Source organism: Echiichthys vipera (genome assembly GCF_963691815.1).
Source record: "Echiichthys vipera genome assembly, chromosome: 8".
NCBI classification, from domain to species: Eukaryota; Metazoa; Chordata; class Actinopteri; order Perciformes; family Trachinidae; genus Echiichthys; species Echiichthys vipera.
This window is the reverse complement of record NC_139833.1, coordinates 14,593,028-14,610,160: the sequence shown is the minus strand read 5'-3', so window position 1 is coordinate 14,610,160 and position 17,133 is coordinate 14,593,028. Positions and strand designations below refer to the sequence as shown.

Below are 17,133 nucleotides of genomic sequence, written 5' to 3'. Positions count from 1 at the left end.
TACAGCCCTTCCGACCATCTATTCAAACATACTGCAGTCATACACATTCACACGAGGCAAGGTGGGTGAAATGTCTTGCCCAAGGACACGACCATGACACAAGTAGGGCAGGGCGGGGACCGCCGAACCTTCGGACATTGGCCGACTCGCTCTACCAACTGAGCCACAGTCGCCCCAATACTATACTGTACAGAACAGTTTGTGATGAAAATCAAATGTGTTTTGGCTACAATAGTCCATCAAGAAGAAATTCTTGTCATGCATCTTAATGGATCTTCAGTGTGGTATAATTTTGTATGTTCAGTGGAACATTTGTTCAAGTTTACGTTTGTAAAGCATGATAAAGGTGATAAGTGCTCTGAGGTGACCAACAGTCGTAGTCACAGTCTGCATCAGTTCATTTCCTCTGTTTGGTTGAAAACAAAAGTGTGAGCTCAGTTACTATGACCTTTATTCTCCAAATACAACTCATGATAACAAAACATAAAACATCAACACAGAGTCTGTATGTCATTGTGACAACATCATCCCACCACGTTTCCATGGAGACAGTATATATAATATCCTGATTGGTCCATATGTTGCCATTAAAGGCTGCAGTCATTGCCCAGGGGAATTTACCTGGTGAAGGAGCGAACATGTCTGCCCCTCCCTCCTCCACTTCCTCCCCCACCACTGAATTTACTCCCCTGAGATCCTCTCCCCCCTCCTCCACCTCCCCCACCTGCTCCTCCAGCGCTTCCGCCGCCGCCTCCCCCGCTGAGCCACGACAGACCAGCACCTCCTCTTCCCCGCAGGGCTCGGTCCCGTGGAGCCAGCCGATATGCACCTGGAAAATAAGAGACGGAGGGAGGAGGAGACAAAACCACCACTTTTTAGGTTTAGCGTTTAGAAATTCTTGGAGCAAAATCAAGCAAAAAGTGTGTGTGGATAATGTATATGCTTCATACTCGCTGGGGGTTGTCTGGAGGGCATCGGTCCACGTGTGAAGTTGCTCTGGCCTCCGCGGGGTTCACTGTAGGTTCCTCTGTGGGTGACAGCTGGAACTTGGCCGCTCCATGATGAACCCCGGCCTCCTTCTCTACGAGTGTAGTTACCTACAGCACCGAAATAGAGGATTTAGCTCCCTCTACTGGCCAACAAATATAATTTATCTTTATGGAAATTTGTCTTTGGCTCAACAAACAAGAGACAACATTAAAACATAAAGACAAACCATGAGTAAAACAGACACTTCAAGGTCTTATTGCTCATCTGAGCTTCAGTATGCCAAAATTCAAAACTACATACTGTACAGACTGACAATCTTAATTTAAGGTTCACTAACTAGCTTCTTTCCCAGAGTGTGCAAAGCTAGAAAGAAGACCTTAAGTTAAGATTTTCAAGGTCAAGAATGAACTTTAAAGCTATGGTATACAAATAGTATAAAATATACACTATGGACTAATATTACACTGTACCATTTAGGCAATTAATTACAAACAATTAATTGTAACATTGAGTAAGAACATGTTCAAGCTGAAAAATCTGAAATATTTTTCGTTTTCTGTGAAATTACCCAGTCCGTAACAAGACTGAGTTGCGCAATAATAATATCCATCAACAACACAGAAAAAATCTGAGTTATTTCGACCAATTAACTGACTACACTCATGGGGATCATAAACACAGGTAAACAGGTATTATCAAGTGAACACAACAGATGTTTTGATCAATAGGATTGTGTGTTTGTGCCTGTACGTACCGGACAGCAGTACACCTTTAGGTTGTGGTGGAGTGAAAAAGCGAGTCTGGCTGTGGAAGGCGCCTCTGCCTCTGTTACCAGTGAACAGACCTCTGGTGGGGGGTTTAGGGGAGCTCTTTGGAGGCCGTTTAGGAGGCAAAAGCCCAAGAGGGGTCGTAATGTCTTTAAACTCCGCCGCCACAAAGTCATCAACATGCATACTGGGAGGACGGGAGGTGTTCTGTTTGCGCTGGCGGAAGATATCGTGGGGTCTGCAGAGATTCTGTCCGAACCCTCCTCGACCTCCACGTCCACGAGGAGCAGCCATGATGTGGGCTCTCTTAGCGGGCTCAGTGTAGTCTGATTTACCGCTGCAGAGACAGGTACCAGATGAGATTCAGTCATTTGATTAAAACAAGAATCACAATGTCAGTTCTCTGCGAAGAATAAAGAACAAAAGTGAAAACATTTAAATGCTTTAAATTAAAAACGCTGGAACTGTACCTGGAAGTAATAAACGTCTCGTGCTTGTGTTTGCCAAGTCGGAAGCCTTTTGGTGCCTGAGTGTGACCAGGAGAGGAGGGCTCAGACAGGAAGGAGCGCTCCAGCTCTGCCTTCAGGTCCAGTTCTGGACAACAATCCTGAGCCAGGCCCACCAGATCCACCTTCATCTGCCACACAGACAAAGTGGCAATCATAGGCACCAACAAACAGACAGGGCTTCATAAGTGTACATGATAATGTGTAGTTAGGTTTAATAATCATGTTTCTACAATTCACAGGTGTGTAATTTATAATCAAAATCCATTTAAAATACCATCAAGAAAGCATTATGTTTTCATTACACAATTACAGACACTTTACGTAAACTATTACATGAAATATTTTAAGTCAATCATAACATTTGAACATACCTCTGGTTTACACCTTTTTTTTTTTTACACAAGTACAGTCTATGTTGTTTTCCTTAGGGCTGTCACTGTAGTAACAATTTTAATTTTGTAAGAGTTACAACAGTAGCACAGTATAACATTCTAGCTGTTGGTTCTATGACCAAATACTGCAGTGAAGAGGAAAAAATTACATTTAGAAAAAACAAACCTGGATTCAAATGTTTTCCTTGACACTGCATATACACATTCAAACTTACCATATCGAGGTCTGCTTCGATGTCGTCAGTGTGGAAGGGAGAGAACCAGAGAGTCTTCAGCTGCTCATCCAGAGCTTCTGACAAAATGTACACAGTCCTGCAGATAAAGATGCACAGGAATGATTTATTTACACCCAGTAGTTTCCCCAGAAGTGATGCATACGTTTATCATCTGTAATAGGTTTATGTTGAACTTCATATAAAGCTGTAGTGCATATAAATCATTTTTGACAGCATTTTGCTATCAATACCTTATTATAATTCAGTCCTTTTAGGAAAGGTACATTTCTCTAGCTGGGATGATAACTACCTTAATACTGACCGGGGTCTTTATTTACCTCAACTACAAAAGGCAACAGGGCTATATTTGAAGAAGGCTTCTATTAGAGGCAGACCTTTATTTCTAATTCCCTCGGTTTGATAGTATAGTCATATTTTAGTACGAAGCCTCCTTTTGATATGCTTCGTTTGCCCTGTTAAAGTTCATACAACCTCAAAATTTACTGTAACAGTTTCAAATTAAACAAGACGAACAAGGCGTTAAAAAAGCATAATTATATTGTCGAATTTATTAAAACAATGTAAATCTACATTATGCTTAGTTGAAACAGAATATGACCGATATCCGGAGTTTATTCCCCCTTGTTTTGCCCCTGATCTTCATTTCACCATTCATTCATTTGTGTTGACCATACCCCTGGTTATTGTTTGAGACAGCCTTTATTTCACTCCCGACCTTTATTGGAGGAAAAACAATATGTAATTTTGTATCATCCAGGGGCCGTACCTGTGATTAAACTGAGCCCCAAGCGTCTCTGGCACTGGAAGAGTGGGCTCGGTCTCAGCTGGAGGAGGTGCGTCTGTGGCTGTCTCCAGCGTCTGCCTCAGAACAATCACAGTCTCCAACATCGTCTCCAATGAATCATCTTCCTTACACAGTTTCTACAGAATCCCAAAGTTACAGAGTTAGTTAATGCCAGGGCAGCACCAGCCATTACTTTGCAAAAAACTATACACGTTCATCATTTATACCGTAATTTGTTTTTCTAAAGTAGGGAGTGGATGGGACTCGGACTCCTCCCACTGAAGTAGAGCTTTCATCTCAGTGGCTGACAGCAATCGTGGAGGAGCGAAGGCAGACTCCTCGCCGGACCCCTGGGCTTCATCTACACACTGGATTACAACACAGAAAGATTCAACAATAAAACTTTATGTAACTCTGCAAGACATATAAAGTCTTGCACTAGAGCTGCAATTTACAAAATTTTCATTATCTAATAAATTGCAGATTACTTTGTAGATTAATTGATTAATTGTTGTTGTTTCTGAAGTCCAAGGTAGGTAATGGTAAGGTAAGGTAGGTAAAAAAAACTACTGATTATTAATTTATCAAAATAGTTGGAAGCTATTTTTCTGTTGATCGACTTATAAACCTGAGTCTTGCCAAATTAGTAATTTAGACACAGCACCCATTTACCAAGGTTTTCCCACTTAAAGCAATTTTTATGATTACTGTCAGCATGAAAACTTAAAAAATATCTGCCATTGCATTTATAATAATTTCTCCAGTTTGACAGCATGAACGCATCATACAAATGGCATTTACTTCACTGTGAAACATGGACCAGCCATTAAAACCAGGTACTGACCATTGTTTCTGTGTTGAGGATCTGTCTGAGGAAGTCAAGCAGAGCTGAGAGCACATCTGCTGAGTCCTTGTTGAAGGCAAAAACCAATCTCTTCAACAGTGAGCTTAGAGCAGCATCATGTTTCTTTAGCGCTCTGAAATAAAGATAAAGAAAAATCAAAGTCTTGTTTGACTAAGAAAGGACCCTATGTCTAGAAGAAAGAGAGGAGAATGCAAAGGGAGATGGTCGTAATGCAGAGAAACAAGAAAAAAGCATTGTCATTTACACTTTGAGGTGGTAGAGTCCATAGTCGTGCTCAGTGAGGAATGTCAAAGTCCTGATACAGGTGAGTAGGAGTGGGACACTGCTTTCTGAAGTCCCCAAAACCTCCAACAAGGCGTTGCACACTGACGACATCATCTCTCGCCCTGGAAGTGCACTGGCCAGCTGCTCAGTCTCTGACACACAGCTTTCACCAGGTGGAGAAACCACCAGAGAAATGTCCTAGTGAAGATGGAGATTCATGTTTTTAAGGCTCTGTCCTTTTCCCTGTAAGGACTTGTATGTTGTTTGCCTTTATATTCACTAAACTGCTTACCTGGTCACACAGTGACTGTAATATTGTCCCAACTAGTTCGCTGCATTGCTGCTGCTGTAACAAGTGATCAGTTGGAGGAACCAACAGAGACAGGAGCATGGGGAACAGATCAGCCAGTTGTTCGTCTCCAGACACGGACCCGGACAGCAGGTGCAGTGCTGCGCTCTTACACGCTTTCTGTGACACCAGAGCGTCCATCAAAGAAAGCAAGCGCAGGACCTGGCCCCAGCACACAGCTTTCCCCTCCACCCTGCAGTTAAAACGATGCATAGCATGAAAATACAATTCTCAGCATAAACACAAAAAATTGTCGTGTTTTTTTTTTAATATATATATATACTGACGGCTGCAGCTCCTCCAGGAGCATTTCCAGCAGGGTCTTCATGATGAGTGTTGCAGTGGGTGAAGACAGGTCTGCCAGCTGAACACACATTCTCCTCAGCATGGCCAGGAGCGGAGGGCAGCTAGTGGCACACGCACACCTCAACGCCTCGGAAAACACTTTCCACTGCGCCCGTATGTGCATGCTCCACAGCTTCCTTGTGTTTAAGGCTACAGCCACATCTTGGGCTGATATTACCTATGGAGCCAAAGGTCTATTAATATTAGCGTGTATATCATTTTCAGTCATGACAAGGTATAAGGAAGTACAGGAATTATGGATAACCAGTAGGATAGATTAAGTTACCTGAGTGCTCTGCATTGGCAGTGGAAGAGGCAGGAGCTCTGACAGCAACGTCAAACCAGAGAACAGACCTTCAGGAGCTTTCAGCAGGGAGCCCAAAACCTCCTTTAGCATCAGAGACCACGTGTTACTGGCCAGAGTTTCTTCAGTATGAGTCACCTACACCAAAACACAAAAAATGGTTAAGAATATGACACTTTTTTGTAGAATATATAAAGGTTAAACAGACATGCCAATACTGTTGCCACGCACCTCTTCATTAACACCCTGTGTGAAGGTGAGCAGTACATCAACGATGAGTGCCTGGACTCTTGTCTCCTCTCCATCTAGACGTCCAGACGCAGGGATGGAGCACACTATCATGTGGAGTGTCACCAACACACTGGCCACGCGAGTGTCCCTGAACTGGAAAGCTCCCCCGCGTAGCAGCTCTGTCAGCATGGTGCGCAGCAAACGCAGCGTGCCGATACATATACTGAGGATCATGCAGCGCTGCGGCGTTGGGCCCATGTGTCCGTGCACACGCCATGGCTGCAACAACAGGCTGCACAACTTCTGTAAGACTCGCACGCACGTATCCAGACCCTCACCGGAGAACAGCTGGACCCCTGCAAGACTCCACTTAAGATCCCTCTGCTGACCTGTAGAAAGGAGAAAAACATTGTGAAAAATGTGACAACAGCTGTATCTTTTGTAACTGTTGCAGTCGGCATTAATGAATCGGTAACCAGTTTCACAGCTTGTTGTTTTATGAGAAATCAAATCCATTCAACAAGTTTGTCAGACCTCAAGTTCTACCACAGTTCACTTTGGTGAGTAACTATAAATGTAAACATAGATTAACACATAACATTTTGTGTGTTTGATAGAAAATAAGATAGGGCACCTTTAATATAAAAGAAAGCTTGACTGGAGACCTGAACTGTTACAGAAATCACATTAGGTGTCTTTACCCTCTACAGCAGGTGGGGGGCAGGAGATGTGACACAGGACCCTTAGAGCAGTGACCAGTCCAGTTCCCTCAGCAGTCAACACATTTTCCACATTCTGCAGACAAGAGAAAACATGTTTAAAATAACATGTAGTACTGTGATTTGCATATAGCCTTGACTCAAATATGCTACAGGCAGGTATATGTTTAAGCAGTTCAGACAGACGTACTGCATTCCAGGAAGATATACTCTATATATCTGATGGGTTTATGGTGCAAAATTAAACAAAAGCATTTGGTTGAGTGTGTAACTTAAAAGTAGGGATGGTTAAAAAAAAACATACTGGTACCGTTACATTGAGGGATACATACTTATTCACTCACTGATGCTAATGAGATTTACGCTTTCATGGAACAATCTTCCAGCTATGGTTAGTGGGGCTAGCTCAATTGACATCTTTAAATCCAGGCTGTTAACTATTGACCAACCATAAATTGTTTTTTATTTGTTATTATGCATTTACGTTTTTATTATTATTATTTTTTTTTTTAAATGTGTTTATGCTTATGAATTGTCTTAATTTGTTTGTATGCATTCAATACGCTGCTTTTAATTGTTTTTAAAGCCCTTTTACTGGCTTGATAGTGGTTGCCCACTTCAATCCATAAAATGTGTGTTTGTGAAGCCCGTTGGGGCATGTAATGGGATTTTGTGCTATATAAATAAACTTGACTTGACTTTTAGGTATTGAAATTTGGTCCCCAATGATGAGACTCTCGATACAACTCGCCAAAATGCTGCGAAATTTTTTGATCGCTCACTGAATTAATGAGGCTCAGTTAGTAGGACTGTCTGCAGGTGATACAGGGAGATTTAAGCTCACAGTTAATGAAAATTTAAAAGGAAGTGAAATGCTTTACTCCAGCAGTACGTATATAGAGGGAGACATCTGTACCTGTTTGATGTAGTCTATGAGGGTGGGAATGCTGCCAATCTCAAAGCGAAGTTTTTCCAGAGGCTCCAGCCATTTGTTAAGCTCTGAAGTACAAAGGAAGAAGAAAACATGAACAATCCAAAACCATAAACACTCATACCACAATTTTGTCACATATGGCATGATTCTTTAATAAAAAGTTGTTAATATTTACCCTGTAACTTAGCATTGGTGTCATCAGCCCTGGCTATGGTGAGTAGTGGGGCCGCATATTGTTCCATCATCCGCAGTTCATTAGAGCTCTGCGCTACCAGTAACACCAGCATGCAGGCATAGTTATATGTCACTGCTTTGCGAGCTTTGGCCTCACTGGAAGAAAAGAAGACAAATAAGTGAAAACAGACTCAGAAATTATCACACGCAATAAAACCAAGTCCTAAAGAAAGAGACACATGGAGAAGACATCTGTACCCCTGTCCATCCTTGCTGTGGTGCTGGAGCAGGGTGACCAGACACGACAGGTTGTTGTCCAGGCTAAAAACGTGGGCCACAGCACTGCGACCAGTCTGTGTGAAGGTCATCAGGTAGAGCGCATGGAGCATACCCAGTACCTCCGCATTGTCACCTTCCTCAAGCCCGGCTCCTCCCTCTCCTCCTGTGGCCACATGGCTCATGAGCTCTGACACACTCTGCAGAGCGTGCAGCGCCTGCATTAGCCACACGCCGAAGCCCTCTTCACCAAACGTTGGACCTGTGACGCCTCCCTCTCCCGCCGTAAAGGTGGTCTCCTCGCTCTCAGCTTCTGCCATTGACGCCAGGATGCGCAGGAGCAGGTTGGTGGGGGTGGGCTGAGCGAGAAGGAAGAGCAGACCTGACTGGGTTAGCGACAGGAAGCGTAGGATCTCTCGAACAGCTTGGGTGACACCCAGGTGGCCCGCTGCTGCAGCTGTTGACAACACTGCTGCCGTGCTCTCCAGGAAATGGCACGCATGCATATACCTGAGAGAGGAGAAAGTTCATTATTAAAAGAAAAATCCAAGTAAGGAATTCCATCTTCATTCAACGTTATATTTAACTGTCTGCACTCTGTGAGGCCTGAGGTCAGATGTGTGTGAATGTGTACCTATACAGTGTTGGGTATGGATCGTCCCTCTCCTGGGGTCCTGTTACTCTAGAAGTAGTGGGGAAGGCTTTCCCAGGAGGCTGCACCATGCAGTAAGGTGCTGTCTCCAGCAGGTGATGTAACTCTTCCAAAACCCCCGCCAACCTATCAAGCTCTTCCTCACTCACAGGGGGAGAGCTCAGCGATGGTTCCTCCTCCATAGGGCTCTCAGCATCCTCCATCTCCTCCTGAGAACGACAGTCATCCGTGATTAGCAAGAAAAATGCACTTGTTTTTGAAGTTAGTAACATATGTTTGTGAGAATGAGTGTGTCTACCTGTTGTGGTTCACTACATGCTGCTGCTGCATGCTGCAGGTCAACCAGTACCTCATACATGTGGCTTTTCTGTAATATGGCGTTGCCCGCTGTTATCACTCTCACAGTTTCTTCACGCAGGAACAGCTGGACTAAACGCTATAAAAGGAGACACAGCTTGGAGTCAGAGATTAATGAGGCAAAAAATTCATCAGGAGTCTACGGGGTTATTGAACTAATGTGTTATTCACCTAAAAGCTAATGTATGTTGTATTTATTGGCAAGCTCTCACTTGGATCAAATGGTAGTCTCTGTTCCATTTCTAATTACATATTCAGTTTGAGCACAAATGAAAGATCAAGAATTGTATTCTTATGTATTTGTATTCTCTAGACTTGGCAAGCCTGCTGAATAAATTTAGAAGAAAATCGGTATATAATGTGTGTTGTTGAAGAGAATATTTTCAAGCTTGTCTATTTTCAATGCTAACCTGATATCCACTCTTCTCTGACTCTCTTGCATGTAGGAAAGCCTCTGCGCCAGCAGGAGTGCTGGTCAGAGCACCTAGAGCTCTCAGGATACTCAGCTTCAGTGTGGAGGAGACATGATCCGCTTGGACAAGCTCCAGCAGCACACCCAGGGCCCCTTCACGCAGCAGCACTGAAAGGCCCTGTGGGCACTCTGCAAGGTGTGATGCTAGCTTGGCACCGGCTTTCAGTTGTCTGAGGTTAAGAGCAATGGGTTGTGTGAGAGCAATTTCCATACTCAAAGCTTGGAGCGCCCACTGGACTAAAACTTTAACAGGTCCCTCCATCTCACCCTCTCCTTGTTTGATTAAATAAGCCAACCCTTTGGCCAGCAATGCAGGTGCCTCTTCCAGAGCAGTGACCCAGCGGGCATCTCTGTCATCTCCAATACTAGCAAGTAGCTCTTTCAGCTGGGCAACAGCCTCAGTCTCTTCTCCGCCTGCTGGTCCTTCTGTTCCACCAGGGTCCCTGGGTTCCTCCACACTGGCCTTCTCAAACTGGGTATCAAAGCGGGTCTTGTATGGAGGAGTGAAGAAGAGCAGGGGTCTGAGTTCTCGTTCATAGGGGTCGTACTGGACAGGCGGGACAGACGCCAGGTCCTCAGGAGTGTAGTCCATGTCAAAGCTGGGCAACTTGAAGCTACCGTTATCAAGATCGTCCTCATCGCTGGAAATCTGCTCATAACCGTCATCGCCTGAAAGAGAGGGAGAGACAAAGGAGGGGAAATGTCACAATAGTTATTATATTTGACAAGATTCTTAAGATCCCTCAAACATTCATAAAATGTGTGTAAAAAAATGAATGAAAATGGGGAGGTCAGCGACTACGACATACTCCCTTTCCTTACACAGACAAACCTACTCACACATGGTGGCATCACTCCAAACATGCTGGGTTAGTTTGACATGCAGGTAGGACTACAGCACAAGCGTCAGCCATGGCTGTGAGGACATGTGAGGTAGACCTCCACATGACAGCTTATGAATTTAGATCATAAGCCTTCAGAGTAGCCCGGGTGGGCCAGCTGAGAGTTTGGAGCACCCGGTGGTTGTAGATGGTGGCAGCATGCCAAAGCACACACTCTCTAACTCAGTCCCAAATGGAACCTGCTCCCGTGACCCCGGGGGAGTCTGGTGACTTTGCGGTAGCGAGGGGTTTCCGGGCCGGGCATCCATTTGGGATTGCAGACTATCCTACTCCCACAAAATAACTCCCCTACCTTCCTCCATCTCCTCTTCCTCGTCCTCACCCTCATCTTCCTCCTCCTCTTCTTCCTCTTCTGGAACACTCCCTTCAGTCCGTGCATCTTCTTCCTCCTCCTGCTCCTCCTCTTCCTCTTCGCCTTCTTCCTCTTGTTCAACATCTGAGTATGGTTCATCGACAGGCAGTGATCTTTCGGGTGACACGGCCTCCAGGTAGTCATCACGGCCCTCGCATGGCTCTTCTTTGACCACGCCCACTGTAAATATCACAAGAGAGACCGGGGGCACACAGTTCACCTACATACCTAAAAGGCACATATGAACATGTAAACTCTACAATTATCTATGAATCAAATCTTATCATAAGAAGAGGCCTACAGTACTTATGCTATTTGTGCTTATACTTCACATGAATGCCAACCATTGTCCAATGGATCACTATTTTAAAATATGTTTTCACACCTGACAGGCAGCCAATAGTTTTCATTAATTTCAGTACATTGTGATAATCAACATGCACATACTTGCTTAGGAAACACATCATAGTGAACATTATGTGCCCTTTATCTGTAGAAGAACACTTCATCAGAGTACAACCATAAGGTTGAACTTAATGTTAATTTTCTTGTTGAACTGAAATGAAATGAAATTTTGTGCAACTAGGTAACTAAAAAACATTGGATAAAAACAAACTACCTTGGTTATAAACTTATTATAACAACAATTGTCCTATCACAGACATATCAATATTGGGGCCCTGTGTGGACCATGAATGGAGTGTGGACTGGTGGCTGGAGAAGTGCCAGTTCATCTCCTGGGTACTGCTGAGGTGCTGTTGAGCAAGGCACCGAACCCCTGACTGCTTGGGGCGCCGATCCATTGGCAGAGAGAACGACTGATGCAACATTTACTCATGAGAAGTCTAAAGCAGACAGATGCTTAAACTACGGCTGCGTCTCTGTTATCGGTTTAAACAGTGGCAGATCTAATGTGATATAAATGTTCTCACCCGTCACTTGGACCTGCTCTTCATCATCATCATCCGGGGGCGGAGGCCCAGGTGGAGTACGAGGCCCTCTGGGTGCTGGTCTAGGCGGGCTGCCATTGTACTGGTCTTCTTTTTCCCACTCTAAACAAAACAAACAGCACAACAGATTGACAGTATAACAATCAAATCCCAGAAAATAAGATATAACCTGTTCATTGGATGTTTCAGTTTCAAGAAGTGGGCGTGAGAGCGAGAGTGTTACGTAGTTTCGGCTTAACGATATGCACCTTGTTTAACGAGCCGCTTGGGACCACTTGACTGTTGAGGTGGTGGGGGAGGAGGAGGTGGTGGGGAGGCTTGGTCATGTCCATGTGAGCGCTCTGCTGTCCCGTACACTGCTACAGTCAGACTGGTGTACCAACCACGCAGAACCAGGCCGTCTGTGTTCACCTGTATGAAAAACACAATTAGTTAATCGCAAATCAACAGAAAAAGAAAATAAGATAATTATTAATATACAAATAATTATGTTTGCGGACGACCACTTACCTTTCCACTGGGTCTGAACACGATGGACTTGTTCTCATCATATTCGAGACTGAGGGAAGAAAGCAAGACAGGGCAGATTAAAACAGCAGAGCAAATATACACCAAGGCTGTATGTTTGTTCATCATCTTAGAGATTTAAGTCTAAGCAAACAGCATGTGACTGGAATGAAGTGTAGCAGAAATCCATTCATGCTGGAGTGCAGAACTTTTACATATAAATGAACATCCGTTACATTCAAGCCCTTATCAAAAAAGTTCTCACAACGCTGCTGATTGAGCCTAATGCCTTCAGGGAAGACTCTCTGTATTTTAAAGTATAGTTGATGTGATGTGTTTTACATCAACCAGCTAGAGCTAAAGGGGGCAGGAAGGGGAAGAGACCACAGCAACAGAGCAGCAACTACAAGTATGCCGGAAGCTATAGCAGAAAATCCAAAGCTTTTAAGAAAAGTTTTTGGAGTGGATATCTCAGATTAAAAATTAATTTGTCACTCTGAGGTTCAAGTTGCAGTTTACATACAAAATGTCTAGAGTTACATATAAAATGTAGTGAAGACTTTGAAGGAATTTAATAAAAGGTATTAAGTGTATTTGATAGTGAATTATGGATGCTTCACACACATCTTCAACCAAGATTAGTGTCATCAATTCAGTTTCTTACCAAATGTCTCCCCTTCTGTTCCTGAGTTATTGCGTTGAATAATGGACAGAAATGCCTTTTGTGAGGTCACAGTAACTTTGACCTTTGACAACGCGAAAATATATTTTATGCCTCTGGCCAAGGCTGTCGCAGACGCATAGGCATAACACAAGAAAGCAATTGGAGAAAAGGAATAACACGGATCACCACTGGTGTTTCTTTTCTTCACTAGAGAGCGCTGAAAGCAGAGAAAGCACTAAGGACAGAAACACATTACTGCTCTTTGACAGGTTGGTATTTGTAAAATACTAGTGCAGTGACTAAAACGTGACTGTTTAGAATGGGCTGACTTGAAGAGAGCGCTCCTTGAAAAGGAGTGATATGGCGAGCTCAAGCATATATCATAAGCACGACTCCACATTACTATTCTGCACTGCAGGTTTAATTCCTAGATAAACCTCTTTCCAAACAGCACAAAACTGCTGCGTAATTATGTCCTAAAAACACTTCCTCAGGATGTCCCATCTCTCTCTCTGATAAAGGTCATAACAAGTTACATTTAAGACTTTTTAGGGAAAAATGTTTCTTTTAAAAGTACGTGATGGTTTTATCATATAATATATCTGAAAAGGAAGATTAAGTCTTTGGCTGAAACGGTCACAGCCCACTGACATATACAAGTGCTCCCAAGTAGACGTAGCACAGTTTGAAGGAGTCACAAATCAAAAGGGCTGGGCGCCCCTAGTCTTACTCACACACCTCGTAACTGTGTGTGTAACTACAGGATTCGAATATCTACCCAAAACACAAAGTCACAAAACGTGCACTTCCACCCTAAAACTGGCTTTTTTGAGGGTGGAAGTGTGTTCACGTCGGAAGTTGGTAAAATGCAGTGTATGACATGATATGTATGGGTTCATCCGGATCAATTATATCCTCATTATCACCTCAGCTGACAAATTTGATTCTAGTCCAAAAACATTCCAGTCAGATGTGTTTTTGACATTTAGCAGATACTTAAAAAGCCACCAGACAGGTTTAATATACTCCAAACTTTCCTGGCAGAGCTAATAACCCAGGTGTGTCATATTTACTGTGTGAATCTGCTGTTACATAATGGACTCCTCTAAATAAAGGTTTACGCTATGGTGCTACTGTGAACATCTCTGTTATTATGATGGCAGAATAAAAATGTTGTTGATCAATCATTCAACTATAATTTATCTGGCATCTATTTCACTAGGACCTGAGTGTATTTGTCACTTTCAGCTACTGTGTGGGTGGGGTTGGGTTTCTGGAGAGACCAGTTTGCCAGCATAGGAACAAAGAGACTTGAATATGGGTGGGTGTACACACACACCCACCCTTCTGGCCTCTGAGAACATGACTGGTTCTACAGGTGAAAGACTGACATCTGCGTCCTAAGCACTTTTGAGATTTGCCCATGAACTGCAGAGATGGAGGAGAGGCTCGAAGTAATACAAAAACAAAATGACAAAGGAGAGAGTGAAAATCATTCTGACCTGCCCAGCCTGTGGAACGCAGGATTGCTGGGTTTGGTGACATTATTAAAGAACAGCTCCAACTGGAAGGCATGTGGTGACGTCTCCCTGGAAACAAAAACACACACATTAATATGGCAGTCGGGACTCAGCCCCGTTCTATCCAGAAGGCTTATACATCAACATAAGGGTGGGTGTTGTGACAATATACACTCAGTGGCCACTTTACATTGTTACAGTGGTACACCTTTACAATCTATTGCAATTCAATAGGACAGCTCTGCCATGAATTCTACTTTTATGAAATTGATAAGATTATGTTTTGTTCACACTGTTGGAAATATGTAAATAAAAGGACCATTGTATTATTATGGTCACATTTAAAAGGCGGTATTGTATTTCACTACATCATATTGAGAGCACTCTGAATATGATGTAGTCCAGTAAAACACCACAATAACTAAAGATGCTCCGATACCATTTAACCTTCCCTGGTGCCAATTCTGATGGTGGTGTTGGTGCTTTGCTGTTGTGGATGTGATATGACTGCTATTAGTGTTGTAATGGCCAGACTCAGGCTTGTAAAACATAAAAACAAATACATACAGATAACAAAAACTATAGAGCTCTTTTATTATCTAGTTTGACAATCAGTTGTAACAGAAAAAGAACATAAATAAACTACTTTGAAGTAGTTTTTTCATGGCTAAATTACCTGATATCGGATGCAGTGGGAGATATCACTTTATCATACAGACGTGGGTGTTCCAAGCAATGGTAGGTAATGTGACAAATAAGATTTCTGCATGATTTTGGCATCAATGTGATGCAGGGCGAGAGGGTTGAATTAACAGTGTAGATCGGCTCACACACACTAGACGCCTCTTTTGCTTTCAGAATGCATTCATTCTTTGTGAAATCATCAGCTTTAAACCGCCTTTGCTTGGTCCGTGTAAATGACCAAAAAGCTGCCATTCAGGCATTCCTTCATTGTGGCGCTGTTGTGGAATCTTTGTGAAAAAGCTGCACGGAGTCCTGATCTGCTCAGGTTTGTGCATTGTTAAGCACTGAGTCCATTTATCCAGTTAAATTACATCACACATTACCCAACAGGCTCACTGGGAATCAGGATCCACACAACAATGGAGCTCAGGTGTCAAACTACTTTCTTACAAGCACACACATTCAGCTCAGGTATCTTTAGCAAACAAACACCTCTAGAGGCTATATATCATTGGCAATGAGGGGAAGGATATCCTGCAACAAGGGAAGTACCATCCCACTTTTCACTATTTATTTATTGTTTTTTACAAGCTATTGAATTTTTTCTTCTTCTCTTTTATCTATTATTTTATATTGTCAACAATAAGCGCTGTTGTTCTTGTGGGCCACCTTGTTTACTGCTTTTAATGGTTGTCTTTTCATTTTTATGCGTTTAACGTAAAGCACTTTGAGCTGCATTTTTTTGTATGAGAGGTGCTCTATGAATAAAGTTTATTATCAATATTAGACTGCATTTGATTATGGTAGACTTCATAAACTGGCACCTTTCTGTAGTGTCTCCCAATGAGTGTGTGCAAGTGCCATATTGCTCTTCTTACCCAAATGCTCTTTTGTCAGGTAAGTTGCTGTGTGCTTTGATTCCTGGAGGAATGACCCGCACCTCTGTGATGAGCACCCCGCAGGGAAACCGAACCACATCCACGTTGGTTAACTGAAGTGCAATAGACATCATAATGAATACAAACATTTACATAACCACACCTACATACCCAGAACAGTCCCTTTCTCTGCCCGCTCTGATGTAAACATTGCCAGGTTGAGCATCTACAGTTAGCATTAGCCACTCAGCTAACTAGCAAACAAACTGCGCAAGGCTGCATAAGACAACAACCGCGTGGCCTTCAGTGGTCATATAAATAAAATAACGTTTAACTAACATATGGTGCAATTGGGTGTACATTTAGTCAAGTGTGTGGTGAAAAATATGCTTTGAATAGTTTTTACAACAACAACAACCATGTTTGACTGCTAACGTTAGCCATGTTGACATCGTTAGCGTAGAAGTTTAGCATCATTCCACAAAAGTCCTGAATATAAAATATATAAGTGTTGAGTGCATGCAGCTAGATATACAACAGGATGGTAATTATTCCGACATATTACCTCTGCACTCTGGTGCTTAAACGTATCTAGAAAGAGAAGCTCCGTTGTTGAAGTGTCCCCCGCCATCGCTTTCTTTCAGCCGTAGGGCTCCAGGGTTCACTTCCGGGCCTGTGGACTACTTCCGGGGCATCATCAACGGCAAATGTACTAAAACATATATTTATATTATTGTAAAGAGAAAGTAAAAGCAACATTTGATCTAAATCAGATGAGATCAGATCGATCATTTGTGATTACTATTCCGCCCTACTAAGCCTAAATTCACTTACTAAGAAAAAAAAACAAGTTAATAAAATGGCTTTAAAGTGTTTACTGCAAAGTGTCTCAGCAAATTAATATTTGGCACACTGATGATGCATTATGGTTTACTTGTTTACTATTAAATGTCAATCCTAACCTCCATTATTTCAGACCCAGTATTGTGCAGAAATCCTGTTATTACTGATTTTGTAGGGCTATGGCTCAGGCTTTGTAGGGCAGTATTATTGTTA

At 42.8% G+C, this 17,133-nt stretch overlaps 1 protein-coding gene across 2 annotated transcripts; it reads right to left on the bottom strand.

Moving 5' to 3' along the window:
• Positions 1–468: 468 nt before the first annotated feature.
• On the bottom strand, positions 469–16,744 carry virma (vir like m6A methyltransferase associated). 2 transcript variants are annotated; one of them, XM_083917557.1, is made up of 27 exons: positions 16,643–16,744; positions 16,078–16,190; positions 14,498–14,584; positions 12,335–12,383; positions 12,073–12,235; positions 11,807–11,926; positions 10,815–11,054; positions 9,559–10,289; positions 9,090–9,227; positions 8,774–9,000; positions 8,122–8,649; positions 7,865–8,019; positions 7,672–7,754; positions 6,738–6,831; positions 6,037–6,425; positions 5,788–5,943; positions 5,444–5,679; positions 5,100–5,349; positions 4,788–5,005; positions 4,523–4,655; positions 3,906–4,046; positions 3,661–3,815; positions 2,874–2,970; positions 2,228–2,394; positions 1,745–2,094; positions 951–1,097; positions 469–829 (listed from the first exon to the last, which is right to left on the bottom strand). In XM_083917557.1, the coding sequence occupies exons 1-27, from the start codon at positions 16,706–16,708 to the stop codon at positions 618–620; spliced, it is 5,445 nt and encodes a 1,814-aa protein (XP_083773683.1). In that variant the 5' UTR covers positions 16,709–16,744; the 3' UTR covers positions 469–617. The 2 variants fall into 2 exon arrangements, with proteins under 2 accessions (XP_083773683.1, XP_083773684.1); XM_083917558.1 differs by having other exon boundaries at positions 10,845–11,054.
• Between the last annotated feature and the right edge of the window lie 389 nt (positions 16,745–17,133).